Genomic DNA, 15,991 nt, shown 5'->3' with positions numbered 1-15,991 from the left:
CAAAAAATGAATCTGGAGAGACAGCGCAGGCTCTGAGACAATGCAATGGCTCTGGACCTGGAATGTGCTCTGTGCCTAACTTTTACCAGTACTGGCTTCGAAAAGCGTCACAAGTGGAACCCAGGTCCCAAAGGTTACTTCCAGAGTAGCCCTACAACGGCCCAGCCGAGAGGGTCCAGGTACAGCACTCCAAAGCTATCCTGAGGAAAGGTTGGTTTGAATAGCTACATACAGAGACCAGAACAAGCACCAATGTAGAGAGGAATCCTGATTGAAGAAAATCAAAGAAAAAAAAATCTAGTAAAAACACGGTTAGACATTTAAAGTCAGAGATTAAAAAATATATCCATCCTTTTAGGATACTAGCGAAAAACTAGTAGGAGGGGTTCTCCTGGGCTGGCCCACAATTTGTTTGTTAGTGTCCAATTATCCTGTATGCTGCAGCATAACCCGACAGTATATGACTGTGTCCCTCAATGAACGAGAAAGAAATACATTTTATAAATGGAAGACAAACCTGCTGCAAACAAAAAATATGTCATCTCCATTCATCTATAGCCAAGCCCTGTGCATAGCCTGCCTGGATGCAATTTGATGTATCATCAATAGACTTCAGTTTACTTACAGTATATCACTACTGTTCCTCTAAGACACCAGAATGTTTTATATACAATAACAAATTACAATACTAGTATCTACTAATGCTCCAAACTTCCACATAGAAACACAGGGCTGCTGACAAATTTTTCATGAGACATACACTATATTGCTAAAAGTATTGAGATGCCTGCCTTTACACACACATGAACTTTAACATCATCTCAGTCTTAGTCCGTAGGGTTCAATATTGAGTTGGCCCACCCTTTGCAGCTATAACAACTTCAACTCTTCTAGGAAGGCAGTCCACAAGGTTTAGGAGTGTATCTATGGGAATGTTTGACTATTCTTCTAGAAGCGCATTTGTGAGGTCAGGAACTGATGTCGGACGAGAGAAGGCCTGGCTCACATTCTCTGCTCTAATTTGTCCCAAAGGTGTTCTATCGGGTTGAGGTCAGGACTCTGTGCAAGCCAGTCAAGTTCCTCCACCCCAAACTCACTCATCCATTTCTTTATGGACATTGTTTTGTGCACTGGTGCACAGTCATGTTGTGACAGGATGGGGTCATCCCCAAACTGTTCCCACAAAGTTGGCAGCATGAAATTGACCAAAATGTCTTGGTATGCTGATGCCTTAAAAGTTTCCTACACTGGACCTAAGGGGCAAAGCCCAACCCCTGAAAAACAACCCCACACCATAATCCCCCTCCACCAAACTTTACACTTGGCACAATGCAGTCAGGCAAGTACCGTTCTCCTGGCAACCGCCAAACCCAGACACGTTCATCGGATTGCCAGAGAAGCGTGATTTGTCACTCCAGAGAACACGTCTCCACTCCTCTAGAGTCCAGGGGCAGTGTGCTTTACACCACTGCATCTGACGCTTTGCATTGCACTTGCTGATGTAAGGCTTGGATGCAGCTGCTCGGCCATGGAAACCCATTCTATGAAGCTCTCTAAGCACTGTTGTGCTAATATGAAGGCCACACAAAATTTTAGCTATTTACTCTGCAGACAGTTGGCAACTTTTGAACACTGTGCGCTTCAGCATTCGCTGACCCCTCTCAGACAGTTTATGTGGCCTACCAGTTTGTGGCTGAGTTGCTTTGTTCTTAGCAGTTGCTTCCACTTTGTTATAATACCACTAACAGTTGACAGTGGAATATTTAGTATCAAGGAAATTTCATGGATGGACTTATTGCACAGGTAGCAACCTATCACGGTACCACGATTGAATTCACTGAGCTCCTGAGAGTAACCGATTCTTTCACAAATGTTTGTAGAAGCAGTCTGCATGCCTAGGCGCTTGATTTTATACACCTGTGGCCTTGGAGGTGATTGGAACACCTGAATCCAATGATTTGGAGGGGTGTCCCAATACTTTAGGCAATATAGTGTATTTCTGATTGCAAGCAGGGAAAGGGCTTGTCTGAGCTCCATAAAAGTCAATGATGAAAGAAATGAAGTCCCAGGAGCCCCACATCACACAAAACCCTCATGTGAAGAGTGGAAGCAGCTTCAGCCTAGATTCCGTCCAGGTCAAATCCCACATGTTTCACCCTGTCCACGGGGCTTAATCATGAGAATAGAGGTTCCACAGACAGGGGGAGATAAATACATCATGAGCTGCTACTTAACTGAGAAAATATCAATATCAGGTTAATTTCTGCCACATAAGGGAGCCACTAAACACAAAGATCTAGACCACAATAATTTAGAAAGATGCCCAAAGAATATAAAACATACTATAGAATATGGGATACAAAAACACTCAAAAACGTCTGTTGGCAGAATGTTAAAGGGTAACTCCACTTTTGTGGGAAAAAAATAGCAAATAAAAAAAAAAACAATATAGCATATACAAGTCATATTGTAATTGAATGTTATTAAAAATTACCTTTCCTTTTCAATCTGGAGCACTGCCATTTTCTGTAAAATGCAATGCAATATGGCTACCTGGAGGTGTTCTGTACACAGAACAGTGTACAGAACACCCCCTAGAAACATAATTTCCTGCTTGAGTGATTGGCTCACTGATTTTCCAAGAAGTCTGCAATAAGATACAACTCAGATTTCAGGCATCCCCTGCAACAAAAATGTCATTTTTGGTGAGATACTCCCAATAGGAAATAACGTCCAACATGATGCAGACCATGCAATTTTCCTCATTAGAGCCCTGCAGGTGCAGCAACTGATTGATAATTGTAAAACCACTCCCATTCAGATTCACTTGGCACATGGACACAGACAAACAAATGCCTATTTCTTCAGAACAACAAAAGGTAGGAATCTGCAACAAAGTTTGTTAAATTCCCTGCAATGTACATAGGTCACCCAGAGGGGAATATATTTTTTTTCTCAACAAAAGGGGAGTTACTATTTAACCACTTGCCGTCCGCCTGCTGTTCATAAACGGCAGGGTGGTGGCACTCCAGGGGCGGGTTGCCGTTCATAAACGGCACCCGCCTTTTCTAGCTGTGCGCGCTCCCTGGGAGCGCGCAGCACCGCGATCCGGTGCCCGCTGTGTCCTCCGGACACAGTGAAACACCGATCGTCGGACGGGACCTCGGTCCCGATCATGTGATCACTGATTGGCCAATCAGTGATCACATGCAAAGTAGTAAGCAAGATGTCACTTGTGACATCATTGCTTACTACGTGTGAAATCTGTGAATGATCACAGAGGTCACATGGTACAAGGCTATTCACAACAGCCTTGTATCATGTGACAAGGTGTGACCAATCACAGCTCACTCAGTATTTCTCAATGGCTGCAAGAATGCAGACAGAGAGAAAGAGAAATGATTGCTTTTACATTCTATATGGGTGTAAAAGCAATCACTGTAAGAAAAAAAAAAATCTTCATCACCCCCCACAAGTAGTACAGTGTCACCATGGTGACACTGTACTGCTAGGGTGACAGTATGTAAAAAAAAAAAAAAAAACATAAATAATAATATAGAAAAATAAAATAAAAATGTAAAAAAAATGTTTAAAAATTTTTGGTTATAAACTAATTTGGCTTTTTTTTTTCTAAAAATATAATGGAATACATTTTGGTCAAGATTTATGATGAAATATTATTTATTTGCAAAATTTTTGGACTTTTTCATTTACATAGCGAAAAAAAAAAAATCCCAGCGATTAATAAATACCACCAAAATAAAGCTTTATCTGTCTCAAAAAAATGGTAAAAAATTCATATGGGTACAGTATTGCATGACCGCGCAATTGTCATTCAAAGTGTGATAGCGCTGAAAGCTGAAAATTGCCCTGGACAGGAAGGGGGTAAAAGTGTCCAGACAGGAAGAGGTTAAAGAAAAAAAGACAAAAAAGAAATGGTGATAATGTCCTTAAAATTGAAAAATCCCCCCTTTCATCCAAACGTGGAATAAGGAGTTCAACAGTATATTAAAAGTCTGATTAAGTTTTATTGCATAATAAATAAAATTAAAAAATCAGAATGAAAAATTGACAAAAATAAATAAAAAAATACCAAATAGAAAATAAATGAGAAAATGAAAAACAGAGATAGACAATTCCCTTAAAAATTGCACTCTTCCAATGCCACTACAGTAGACCAACCCGAATCTGAGGCTGTTGATAATGTTACTTAATTCATGCAGTGTTATTAGTGTGGTAAGGGTCTTCCTGTGTTCAGGCCCTGGGAGTTTTCATATGAGATTCCTACCTGTCAGTGTCTGAACATTTTTTTTTGTAAACCAAAAGCGCTTTACATGATGGGCGAACCTGGGTGATAAACCTCTAAGATGTGTACTACCATCTCTGTAACTTTAAATCTTGGCAGCTTTGAATGGCATTCGTCCTCTTGAGCAAATAGTAAGGAATGGGTTCACGTGTTTTTGTTTCTCTAGGTTTTTTAGTATTTCAAGCCAGGGACTGCCCAAGGGCTCTGTTTCGTAATTCTTTTTTTTAATGGTAGTAAACTTAAAAAGAAAAAAAAAAATCTTCTCCCTGCAAGGTAAGAGCATAATGTGCCAATATGCATCATATACTAGCACATTATGAAAGACTTACATAAAAATAAAGCGGAGTGCTGTCTTGGCTCCCCAGTGCTTCCATCTTCACACGGTTTTCCTTTCGGGTTGGTGGGCTGTGGGCGTTTGACTGGTCAAGCCGCGATAACGCCACTACGCACATGCAAGCAGGAGCCTCGGCCAAGACATGGACAGCATACCATCTACTGAGAGAGCAGTGCGCTGCTAAAGTAAATATCTCCTAAATGTTGACCGTTTAGGAGATAATTACTGTACCTACAAGCTAGCCTTATTATGGGCTTACCTGTAGGTACAAGAGAAAAAAAAGACTTAACTACCACTTTAAAACGTAATAAAAAGAAAAAAACATTAAAAAATCAAGGTAAAAACCATATACATAAATATATAAACTAATGAACCAATGAATGAATATATATATATATATATATATATATATATATATACACAAAAACACACACAAAACCATAAATATATGGTGCATCTATGTACTGTTACCTATGGCTAAGATTGAATCTTTGGATTAGACGAGTCCCATCAGCCAGCCTGATCTGAATTTTTGTTGTTGGCACATGTTCATCAAGTTCAACTTCAGCATTTAAAAATGGCTTGTGTTCTTCTTCCGGGGATGAAGGTGTACTTATTATTTCAGGTGTTAAGCTATAAGAGTACAAAAGAATAAAAGTGTCAAGTTTTAATCAGCTAAAGCAAAACTCCAAGATAGCAGCTACATACATGAGTGAAATACACATACGGTATATGAACTGTTTTAACTTCTAAATGATTTGTAATTTTCCTTAGTCAGCTCTGTGGTCCAGCTACCCCTGCAAAATGTTAAAAGCACAGCACTACAAAGCGCTGTTTATGTGTGTTGTAGTGTATTACTGCTAATTTTAAATAGCACCCTAACACTCATAAACAGAGTAGACCAACACAACTGTCCCTTGGTGGCCTGCAGCTGATGTAATAAAGAATGCATGCATTGACTTTTGGTGTACTGAAAAAATGAGGCAGGAAACTTTTTTAACCCTAGGAGGCACAGTGGGGACCCACTGAAAATGCATGGGAAACATGCCACAAATCACATTGATGCACCAAAAAACTTGAATATAGTTGCAAATGGGCTCCCACATTTTTTCAGAAGATGACTGGTGTATGTGTAAGTTAAATATATTAAAACCTCCTGCGCTTCAGATGAAAAAACACACACACTAAGCTGCCAACACCCTCCTTTTAACCAAAAAGTGCATATATAGAAATAAGAAAAATTGGTGTAGCGCTAAAACAAATGCCACTAAACATACATATACATATATAAACAGGTAAAAAGAGTTAAAGATGCTTATAAATAATCATGCATATAAAAAAACTATTGCATATCCCCTAATGGGGAAACGTGACTATATGCTTGTGATGGTTGCACACAACACCATGCAAAGGGATAATATACTTCAATAAGTGACAAAGGTGAATATATTACAGTCCACTTCACACAAAAACTGTGATCCTTTTAAAAGGCGTGAGAGTGCCACTTGTGCCACAATCCCAAAATGGTTTGAGTGCCTCCTCACCTCCCCGCACTGACCACAAGGGCCAATACGCCTTTGCACCGCGTACCGGAAGTGTCGTCAGGGCGTACCAACGCGTTGCGTCACGGATAGCACGTGACTTCATCAGGGCCTGATGAAGTCACGTGCTATCCGTGACGCAACGCGTTGGTACGCCCTGACGACACTTCCGGTACGCGGTGACGTCACTTCCGACGTACGCGCCATATTGGGACTCCGGGTACACCCACAGTACTAGGATACAGGAGGATTTACATAAGGCTTTATACTGTTTGTGGACATGTGAGTGGGCATTTTTATATATATTTTATCAATAAATATTGCGGTATCACGCTATGGGAAGTCTCTTCTTATGTCTCTGAGCATCATCTGGTGGTATATTACCACCACTATATAGCAGCTGGAGGTGGCTTTCTGGATAACAGCGCCTGAGGTAGCATCCAGTGTGGACCTGTATCGGCTGACATCCGAGGAATATACCTTATAAGGTGCAAAGGCGTATTGGCCCTTGTGGTCAGTGCGGGGAGGTGAGGAGGCACTCAAACCATTTTGGGATTGTGGCACCAGTGGCACTCTCACGCCTTTTAAAAGGGTCACAGTTTTTGTGTGAAGTGGACTGCAATATATTCACCTTTGTCACTTATTGAAGTATATTATCCCTTTGCATGGTGTTGTGTGCAACCATCACAAGCATATAGTCACGTTTCCCCATTAGGGGATATGCAATAGTTTTTTTTATATGCATGATTATTTATAAGCATCTTTAACCCTTTTTACCTGTTTATATATGTATATGTATGTTTAGTGGCATTTGTTTTAGCGCTACACCAATTTTTCTTATTTCTGTATGTGTAAGTTATCTCCAATTTTCCTCATTTACAGTAGCTCCAAAATAGCTCAGGTGGGTGGTGCAGGATCATTTGAGCTCTGCATTGTTCAATGTATACTGCTCGAGTATCTATTTCTTTTCACTACTATATAATGAAACTTATGCAGGCCATAGATGGGTTGAAAATCAGCCGATTTTCGGCTGGAAAAATATCGGCAGATTTTCTCACCATTAATGGGTTAATTGGCCATTTTTCTGGATTTTGGCACATTTTTTTTATTGGTAAAGTTGGAAAAAAATCAGCCGATTTTGCCGATCGGCCGATTTTCACGGCAATGATGAGCCGTGACCTGCAAGAAAAAGAAGAAAAAGAATTCCAGTCCACTATTATATTTGACATGAAAAAGTATTGCGGTTGCAACAATGTATCTATTTGTATCTGAATAAAAACATGTATCCGAAAAGGATACAAATAGATACAATGTTGCAACCGCTATACTTTTTAATGTCAAATATAATAGCGGAGCTCTCTGCAGGGACAGTAGTAATTACATGCCGGCCGTAGACGGGACGAAAATGGGCCGATTTTTTTTACCGTTGGTGGTAATGTCGGCCTATTAAACAACAGATTTTTTTTTTTTTTTAAACGGCAGGTTTTCGACCCATCTATGGCCTTCATAAGGGGGGATTTACTAAAACTCCAGCACTTTGGTGCAGCTGTGCATGGTAGCCAATCAGCTTCTAACTTCAGCTTGTTCAATTAAGCTTTGACAATAAAACCTAAAAGCCGACTGATTTCTGTGCAGAGCGGCACCAGATTTTGCACTGTCCAGTTTTAGTAATTCTCCTCCTTAGTGAGACAAAAAGAAGACTGGCCAAGGGGTTAGTTAAATTTTTATATAAACACATGGTTTAATATGCCACCTTTATGTATTTAGAATACAGACACAAAACATATTCTTTATAATTATAAATTAAAGTAGAATTAAAAGCAAACCTTGTTTTTACATTTTGGATAGCGTAAGGGAGGGTTGTAATACCAGTCTATTTTTTCTTTTTTTTTTTTTGCAATATGTGTCCTATTGGGGAGCTTTCCCTTTACTTCCTGTCCCATAGCCACAACAGGAAATGAGTGAAAATATCACCATAGTGAGGGAAGCCCTGAATATCACCAGGGCTAGTGTTCTTACTGGCCCATACAGGGGGCATAGACAGCAAAAAACTGACAGGGGTTCTATTACCTCTCCACTTCATTCAAAGAAAAATTAAAAAAAAGTTTTGTCTTTAATTATATAACTTATAAAAGTTTTACATTGGTCACTGTATTAGTAAAGATCAATATAAAAAATATTGCAGTCACTGACATCAGTGTTGGGGATTATTATTGTGTTTACTGACACCAGTGCTGGGGATTATTATTGCATCCATTGACATCAATGTTTGGGGTTATTACTGCATTCACCAAAACCAATTTTGGGAGTTATTAATGCACTTACTGACACCAATGTTGGAGGTTATTATTGCGGCCACTGACACCAATGTTGGGGGTTATTATTGCACTCATGGACACCGATGCTGGGGATTATTACTGAATCCACCTACATCAATGCTGGGGGTTAATATTGCGTTCACTGACACCAATGTTGAGGGTTATTACTATGCCCAGTGACACCAATGCTGAGGGTTATTATTGCATTCACTGGCATCAATGTTAGGTGTTATTATTAGGTCTACTGATACTAATGTTGGGGGTTACTATTGTGTTCACTGACCTCAATGTTGAGGGTTTGAATTGTGTCCATTGACGCCAATGTTGGTGATTATTATTGCACTCACTAACACCAATGCTGGGGATTATTATTGCATCCACTGACAACAATGTTGGGGGTTATTACCGTGTCCCCTTACACCAATGTTGAGGGTTATGATTGTGTCCATTGACACCAATGTTGAGGGTTAATATTGCGTCCACTGACACCAATGTTGGGGGTTATTATTAGGTCTACTAATACTAATGTTCGGGGTTACTATTGTGTCCACTTACACCAATGTTAGGGGTTACTATTGCATCCACTGACACAAATGTTGGGGGTTATTATTACGTTCACTGAAACCAATGTTGGGGGTTATTATTGCGTTCACTGACACCAATGTTGGGGGTTATTATTGCGTTCACTGACACCAATGTTGGGAGGTTATTATTGCTTTTAGTGACACAAATACTGGTCTGCATTGTGATATGCTGCAAAAAAACGCAACAAGTTTGACATTTTTGAATGTTGAGATGCGAAAATGCGCTGCTATTCAGCAGCCATCTGGAAGTGTTGGGGGCCATATTTAAGGCTCTCACTGGATTAGTAAGTTAATAAAACACATACAAAAGGCTACTTGTATACCTTCCAAGTTTTTTCCCCTCACCACTGAAGGCTTTGAATTTTAATCTTGGCTTAATATATTCTTGGTCTTGATGGTCTTCCATATCTAAGCTGACTTGGCCACTATGAACCAGGTGCTGTAGCTCCACTGGGATTTCCCTGGAATAAAATAATATTCAAACAATCTTTCAATTTAGATATCATTTGCATTTATATACAAAAACAGTGAAGTCCAAGTCCTGTCCTAAACAGTCCCTTTCCTCATAACTGTAACCACCATCCAGGAACCACCAAGACTGTAGGAAAGCAGAATGAGCTGTTTTAGTTGATAACATGGGAAAATAGATTTTGTGATCATCATACACCAATGAGGGTAATAGTTCAGCGTGAGTAATAATGACAGTTTAGGTAAGATGCACTTTCTGAAATATACTAAAAGAAATGTGCTGTGCAATGGTTTTTACTTGCACATGTGTGTATAACATATTTTACAGAGGTGCCTACCTGCAACAATTGAAAGTGGAGATTAATAAAATGCTCCCATATTGTACATTGATCTATCACCACAGAAGTTGCCCGAAAAAAAATTCAGAAAACTTAGAGTGTTTGACAGGCAGAATGTTTGCTGTCCACTTGCACCTACTTGATTTTGAACAGTTGCTCATACCTGTTTTGATCAGATGTACTCAGGCTGCAGTGCCAGACACTTGTATGTGATCTTATGTCTAAGAGTTCTACTAAGTTGCAAATATAATATGAGACAAAATAAAACACTTTGGGCTATATTTTTTTGGACTTAGGCTACGTTCACACTAGCTTTGTCAGCAGGCATCAGACAGGCGTTTGTGAACCATTTTTAACACTTCTCAAATGAAAATTCTGCACATGGCAGCACAGAGTGCTGTTCACACTGAAGTGTTAGCATTGCATCGCAGCAAAACTGATGCCTCATGTCGAATCAGGAGGATTTGAAGCCTCCCATTCAAGTCTATGGTGCCGCTCCTCAAACGCTTGGGCAGGCGTTTGCGGTGCGGTTGCGAGGCGTTTGCAGAGCATTAACACCATTTAACTTTTGTGGTGCGGTTTTAACGCTTGGCAAACGCCTATCAAATGCCTTAAAACCATGCATAGGGTGTTTGGGGAGCATTTGAGGAGCGTTACAAATGCTTCCCAAACGCCTCTCTAACGCCTGTCAAACACAATACGGGCATTTGGCAAGAGTTCGAAATAAAGTGTGAACGAGCCCTTATTCCTGTGAACAGTCTGTGATTAGGTCCCTCATGTTATTTTAAGTATACTAGCTCATCAAGTTTAATGTAAAGTTACCAATCTAATACATTATACAATTTTCTTGAGATTTTTGGTTTAGATTTACCAAAAACCATATAATAGGAGGTCAAACCTAAACAAAACTTTCAATTGTATCCAATTAGGCAGGCCCTTGCACTGCGTAGTTGAAGGTAAATCTAAAGGAAATTGGGCAGAAATTGGGCAGAAAATTGTATAGTGTATGGTCAGCCTAAGGCCCTGTTCACAATGGCATTAGAAACAGGTGTTTAGAGTGCATTTTTGCAGCTCCCCAATCACCCAGCAAACCAGCCCACAATGGATAATATAGAGAGAGCGTTGTGTCTCTGTGCGGCAAAAACATAGCTACATGTCGAGTCTGGGAGGAGTTGAAACTTGTCAACTCCTTCTATTCAAGTCTATGGTAACATGCCATAAACACGCCTGCAGCATTTACAGTACATTTGACAAGCGATTATCAAATATCTTTGAGATGGAAAAAACATTTCTGCAATAAAAAAAAAAAAATCACTTGTAAGGCAACAGGGTGCATTTTTTATTGCACCTTAAAAGCATCAAAAATGCATGTTAAAGTTGCATTGGTTTACGTTAGTGTCAGCAAGATAGAAGAAATCAATCCTTATTTTACAAAAAAAATCTATACACATCCACTATTTTATGGACCTGTACTCTATTTTCATTAAATCGATTATTACTGTGTTTTCTGCCTCCTTGTTATATCCATCATGAGCTCCCAAAGCTCTCCCTTTCCCCCACACTTATGTTGGTTTAGAAAAAACAGTGCATGCTTGTTGCGATCATGTGCACAAAGCCCATAATCCCTAGTCCATCTGGGGGGCAAGAAAGAAAGGGTGGCTATGTTCCTACATACAGTAGGGCCATGAAGAACAACAATAGCCACCCTCTAGTAATAAATCCAATCACAGCAGGAAAAAAAAATAATTTTGAGATTGGAGGAAGCCAAGATCACAAAAAGGTACTTTTCTGAGTTTAATACATTATTGAATAACATTTTCTATTTTAAAATCAAAGTTTTAGTTTCACTTTAAACATCAAGATTTTGCATTTGAAAAATTATCAGAAAAACAGTATGTTAGGATAACTGACTTAGCCCTGAGGAAAGGGAAATTCTCCTGAAATGTGCTGCCGCCAGCTGTCATCCACACGTAGGTATTTATTATGTACAGTAGTTGGAGCATGCAAATCTGAGCTCCCTACAAGCCGAGGCTGCTGCTCATCGGCTAGATTGTGAATGTATTTGTGGATTACCTGCCAGATTTCCATTAATGGGATATCCTTATGATTTTGTGATTTAACCACTTGCCCTCCTGAGGATTTACCCCCCTTCCTGACCAGGCCATTTTTTGCGTTACGGCGCTGCATTAATTTAACTGACAATTGTGCGATCATGCAATTCTGCACCCAAATTAAATTTATGTCCTTTTTTTCCCCCACAAATTAAGCTTTCTTTTGGTGGTATTTGATCACCTGTGCGTTTTTATTTTTTGCGCAAAAAAAAAGACCTACAATTTTGAGAAAAAAATATAGATTTTAGACTTTTTGCTATTAAACATGTCCAGTAAAAAATTTAAAAAACCAAATTTCGTCATAAATTTAAGCCAAAATGTATTCTGCTACATGTCTTTGCTAACAAAAATCCAAATATGTGTAAATTAATTGGTTTACGTGAAAGTTATAGTGTTTACAAATGGCGGTATAGATCCTGGTATTTCTTTTTTATACTAGTAATGGCAGCGATTAGCGACTTATAGCGGGACTGCGGCAGGCATTGTAACACTGGGGGGAACTGACTTGGTGTCACTGACATCCCCCGTGACATCAATACACAGATCAGTGCTAAAAAAAAAAGCACTGACACTGTACTAGTGGCACTGGGCAGGAAAGGGTTAACAGGAGGGGCGATCAAATGGTTAACTGTGAGCTGGGTGTGTTTTACTATGGGGCCGTATGTTTGTGCTTCACTGTAATCTAACTGCTTTGCATTGCTGTGCTGTGCACAGCCATCCAAAGCAGTGTGCACGAGCTGACAGGGAGGAGAACTGTTTCGTTTCCAAACAGTTCTCCTCCCCGACGGAGATGTTCGGCAATCACCAGCCGGGACCCGATGATTGACAGCCACGACCATGAATGGTGGCGCGGGCAGGGCCCCCTAGCCAGAAATGCAAAATCATGTATATATACGTGATTTTGCGCACCCGTGCCACCCTGTAGCAGTATATCTGCTATAGATCGGTTGGGAAGCGGTTAAAGCAGAGTTCCAGCTGAAAAAAAAGAGTCAGCAGCTATAAAAACTGTAGCTGTTGACTAAAATACAGCCACTTACCTGTCCCTCGGTCCAGCGGTGTCCTTACCACCGCTGGTTTCACCGGCCGTCTTCTCTCCCTGACGCCGGTATCTTTAGTGTAGGCGTCCGGCTGTGACAGCTTGCGGCTTCACAGCCAGGTGCCCACTGCGCATGTGCGAGAAGCACTGCGCTTTGTGAATGGCCTCATAGTCTTCTGGGACCTGTCACGTATCCCAGAAGACTACGGGGGGGGGGGGGGGAACAACTTCCACTTCCGATTGCCTAGGCGATTGCAGCGGCAGTGGGAGCGGTTACCTGTCAAATTCATGTAGCCGCTTCCCCCCCCGCTCCCCAAAGGTGCCAATCCTTAATGGGAGCGGGAGACAAAGCATTGAAGCGGAACTTCCCCTTTTGGGTGGAACTCTGCTTTAAGGATAAGTTCACCTTTTAAATAAATGCAGAAAAAAATGCATTGCACCCATGATCAGCAGATCACAGTGCAATGCAAGGCTTCTGCAGACTGTCAGTGTAGCTGTCTGCCTGTACCTCGTAAGGGCAGGCATATACTGAATAGTAGGAAGCATCAATAACCTACTGAAGCACTTACCAGCACCCTGGTAGTTCATTGAGAACTACAAGCCATCAGCTGCAATGGCTGATGGTAGTTGTAGTTCTCCCATTCACAGAATTAAGTGAGTGCTGCTGTAAGTATTTTTTGTTATGTAATTTAGGTCTTTTGGCAGTTAAGGAAATTATTTTTATCCACAAATGTTCTACAAATATTTAAAGTGATTGTATAGTCTCTTTTTGTTTATTAAAATAGCAAACATTATACCTACCTATTCTGTACACTGTTATTGCATAGAGCTGCGCCTCCCTCCTTTTCTGGGATTTCCCACTGGCAATCTTGGCTCCTCTTCTTCTGCTTGCAAGCTCACTCCCAAGCCAAGCTGTGCGTGCACATTGATACACACAGTGTGGCTTGGCTCCTCCACCTGCTCTTTGTTCACTAGATTTGACTGACAGCAGCAGGAACCAATGGCTCCTACTGTTGCAGTGGGAGCCATTGGTTCCTGCTGCTGTCAGTCAAATCTAAATGTTTTTTTTTACCTTAAAGCGGTTCTTCAGTCATGTGTTGCAAAATTAAAAGTTAGCAGCTATAAAAACTGTAGCTGCTGACTCTTAATAATAGGACACTCACCTGTCTCAGGATCCAGCGTTGTCCTCACCTGGCCGGTTTCTTCATCAGGCTTCGGGTACCTGTGCCAGCATACTACCTGTGGGCAGCTGGCTGTAATTGCTTGTAGCTTCAAGGCTGGCTGCCCACTGCACACGTGTGAGCCACCAGAATGGTCTTGCAGTCTTCTGGATCGCTGAGGCAATCCGACCAGAAGTGGAGGAGCAGGTAGCTTTCAAAACCAGGTACCCCCCCCCCCCCCCGAAAAAAAAATTAAGTGATAAATGTAAAGGGGTGAGAGGTGGGGAATAGCAGAACTTCTCATTTTGGGTGAAGTTCTGCTTTAATGCAAAGAATGTACTAAGGTAAAAAAACTTTAGACTTTAGAACCACTTTAATATTTTTAAGATTAATAGAAAGTGAGAAAACACAGATTCATGCTATAAAAGGTTATAAATCTGTCAAAACAAGCTGCTGAATCTGGTTACAATGGATTACATTAAACGCATGTCATCGATAAACTGAACAGATGTTCTAACTTCAGCACAACTGAATTTCACGTGAAGATTGGAGTTCTACATTAAATAATGTAACCGGATGTATACAACGACATGTCTACATACATTGTAAATAATATTACCCTTTCTTAATGGATTCCAGAAATTGGGCGTTCACTGGATCTGTATAAGATCTCAGCTCTCCGTCATCTAAACTGAACCCATTACTCCAGAGTTTAAGCAATATTTGAACCTGCCAAGAATAAAGCTGAATAAATTCACCATTATCATTAAAAACAAACTACTTATACATGTGTTAAGCTAGAGCAACAGGCTCATGAACTACAGATTAACTGTATATAAGAAAGTACAGTATACTATATTATCTCTTGAATGATCTCTTTATCACATAGACCACAGCTGTAAAATAAGTTTAATCTTTAGTTATGCAGCTTTGTATTTGCTTTTGTGGATTTTTGGACTTTTGCTGTCAGCTTCAGCAGAACTATGGTAAAGGTCATGGACAATCAGTAGCGCTGGCATTAGAGGAGATAGGGATTACCAGTGCAGTGGCAGGGACACAGATAAATGCCCTTGAAACGGTCAATCAGCCTTGACACAGCAATCAGTGACGCAGCTGAATGATAACAGCTATATGTAGAGAGTCAAACTGAAAAGTCTCAAGGTAAAACATGATGACACAGACTCTACACCGCTCTAATCACAAAATGTCACAATAAAGCATAATGTAGCTTGTGTTAAAGCCCAAGGTCACCTTTTTCACATTTTCAACGTGTAATATATCAGCTGTGCCTTTTTAATTACCTACTTGCCACAAGCTATTAATTACATGCTGGTCCCTCCTACCTAATTTTAATGCTTGACATGGTTATCAATATATACGGGAGGCAACTGAGTGTGCAGAAGCAATTTGTAGCTGGAATAACCCCAACCTAACTATTATTGTCCGTCACACACAGTGCTGCCCACACCAGCTTTAATTCCCTTTACAAACAGGTAAGTTTTCATCAGAGAAAACTGTGGATTCAGAATAATTTCAGGACTTAAATATAAGGTAAAGATTATCTAAATAAAGTTTATGGATACATAAGAAATATTTAAAAATTAAAGCCTGCATTTTGTTTCCGCTCTACAATGGCATACTGCAGTTGGTGAGGCCCAAATCTAGAACCACAGTAGGCCTACTATGAACACTGTTTCTAGCTGCATTGGTTTAGTAAACTGCAAATATGGCCGTATAGCAGGTAGCCAGCACTCCTGCCCATATATTTGATATGAAGACTCACTGAACACTACTT

General features: G+C 40.3%; 1 protein-coding gene across 1 annotated transcript in view; it reads right to left on the bottom strand.

Moving 5' to 3' along the window:
- The window catches only part of UBXN2B (UBX domain protein 2B), a 49,569-nt gene that overhangs the window by 15,013 nt on the left and 18,565 nt on the right, over positions 1-15,991 (bottom strand). Inside the window, exons 5-7 of the mRNA XM_089678475.1 lie at positions 14,816-14,925; positions 9,407-9,544; positions 5,112-5,273 (exon numbers count right to left, since the gene is read on the bottom strand). Coding sequence (XP_089534601.1) covers positions 5,112-5,273; positions 9,407-9,544; positions 14,816-14,925 — 410 coding nt within the window. The remainder of the gene's footprint in view (positions 1-5,111; positions 5,274-9,406; positions 9,545-14,815; positions 14,926-15,991) is intronic.

This window comes from Staurois parvus, unplaced genomic scaffold (genome assembly GCF_062004578.1).
Source record: "Staurois parvus isolate SC_StPar_1 unplaced genomic scaffold, SC_StPar_1.0 ptg000205l, whole genome shotgun sequence".
Classification (NCBI taxonomy): Eukaryota; Metazoa; Chordata; class Amphibia; order Anura; family Ranidae; genus Staurois; species Staurois parvus.
The sequence above is the reverse complement of the archived record's forward strand: the minus strand, read 5'-3'. Positions and strand labels throughout refer to the sequence as shown.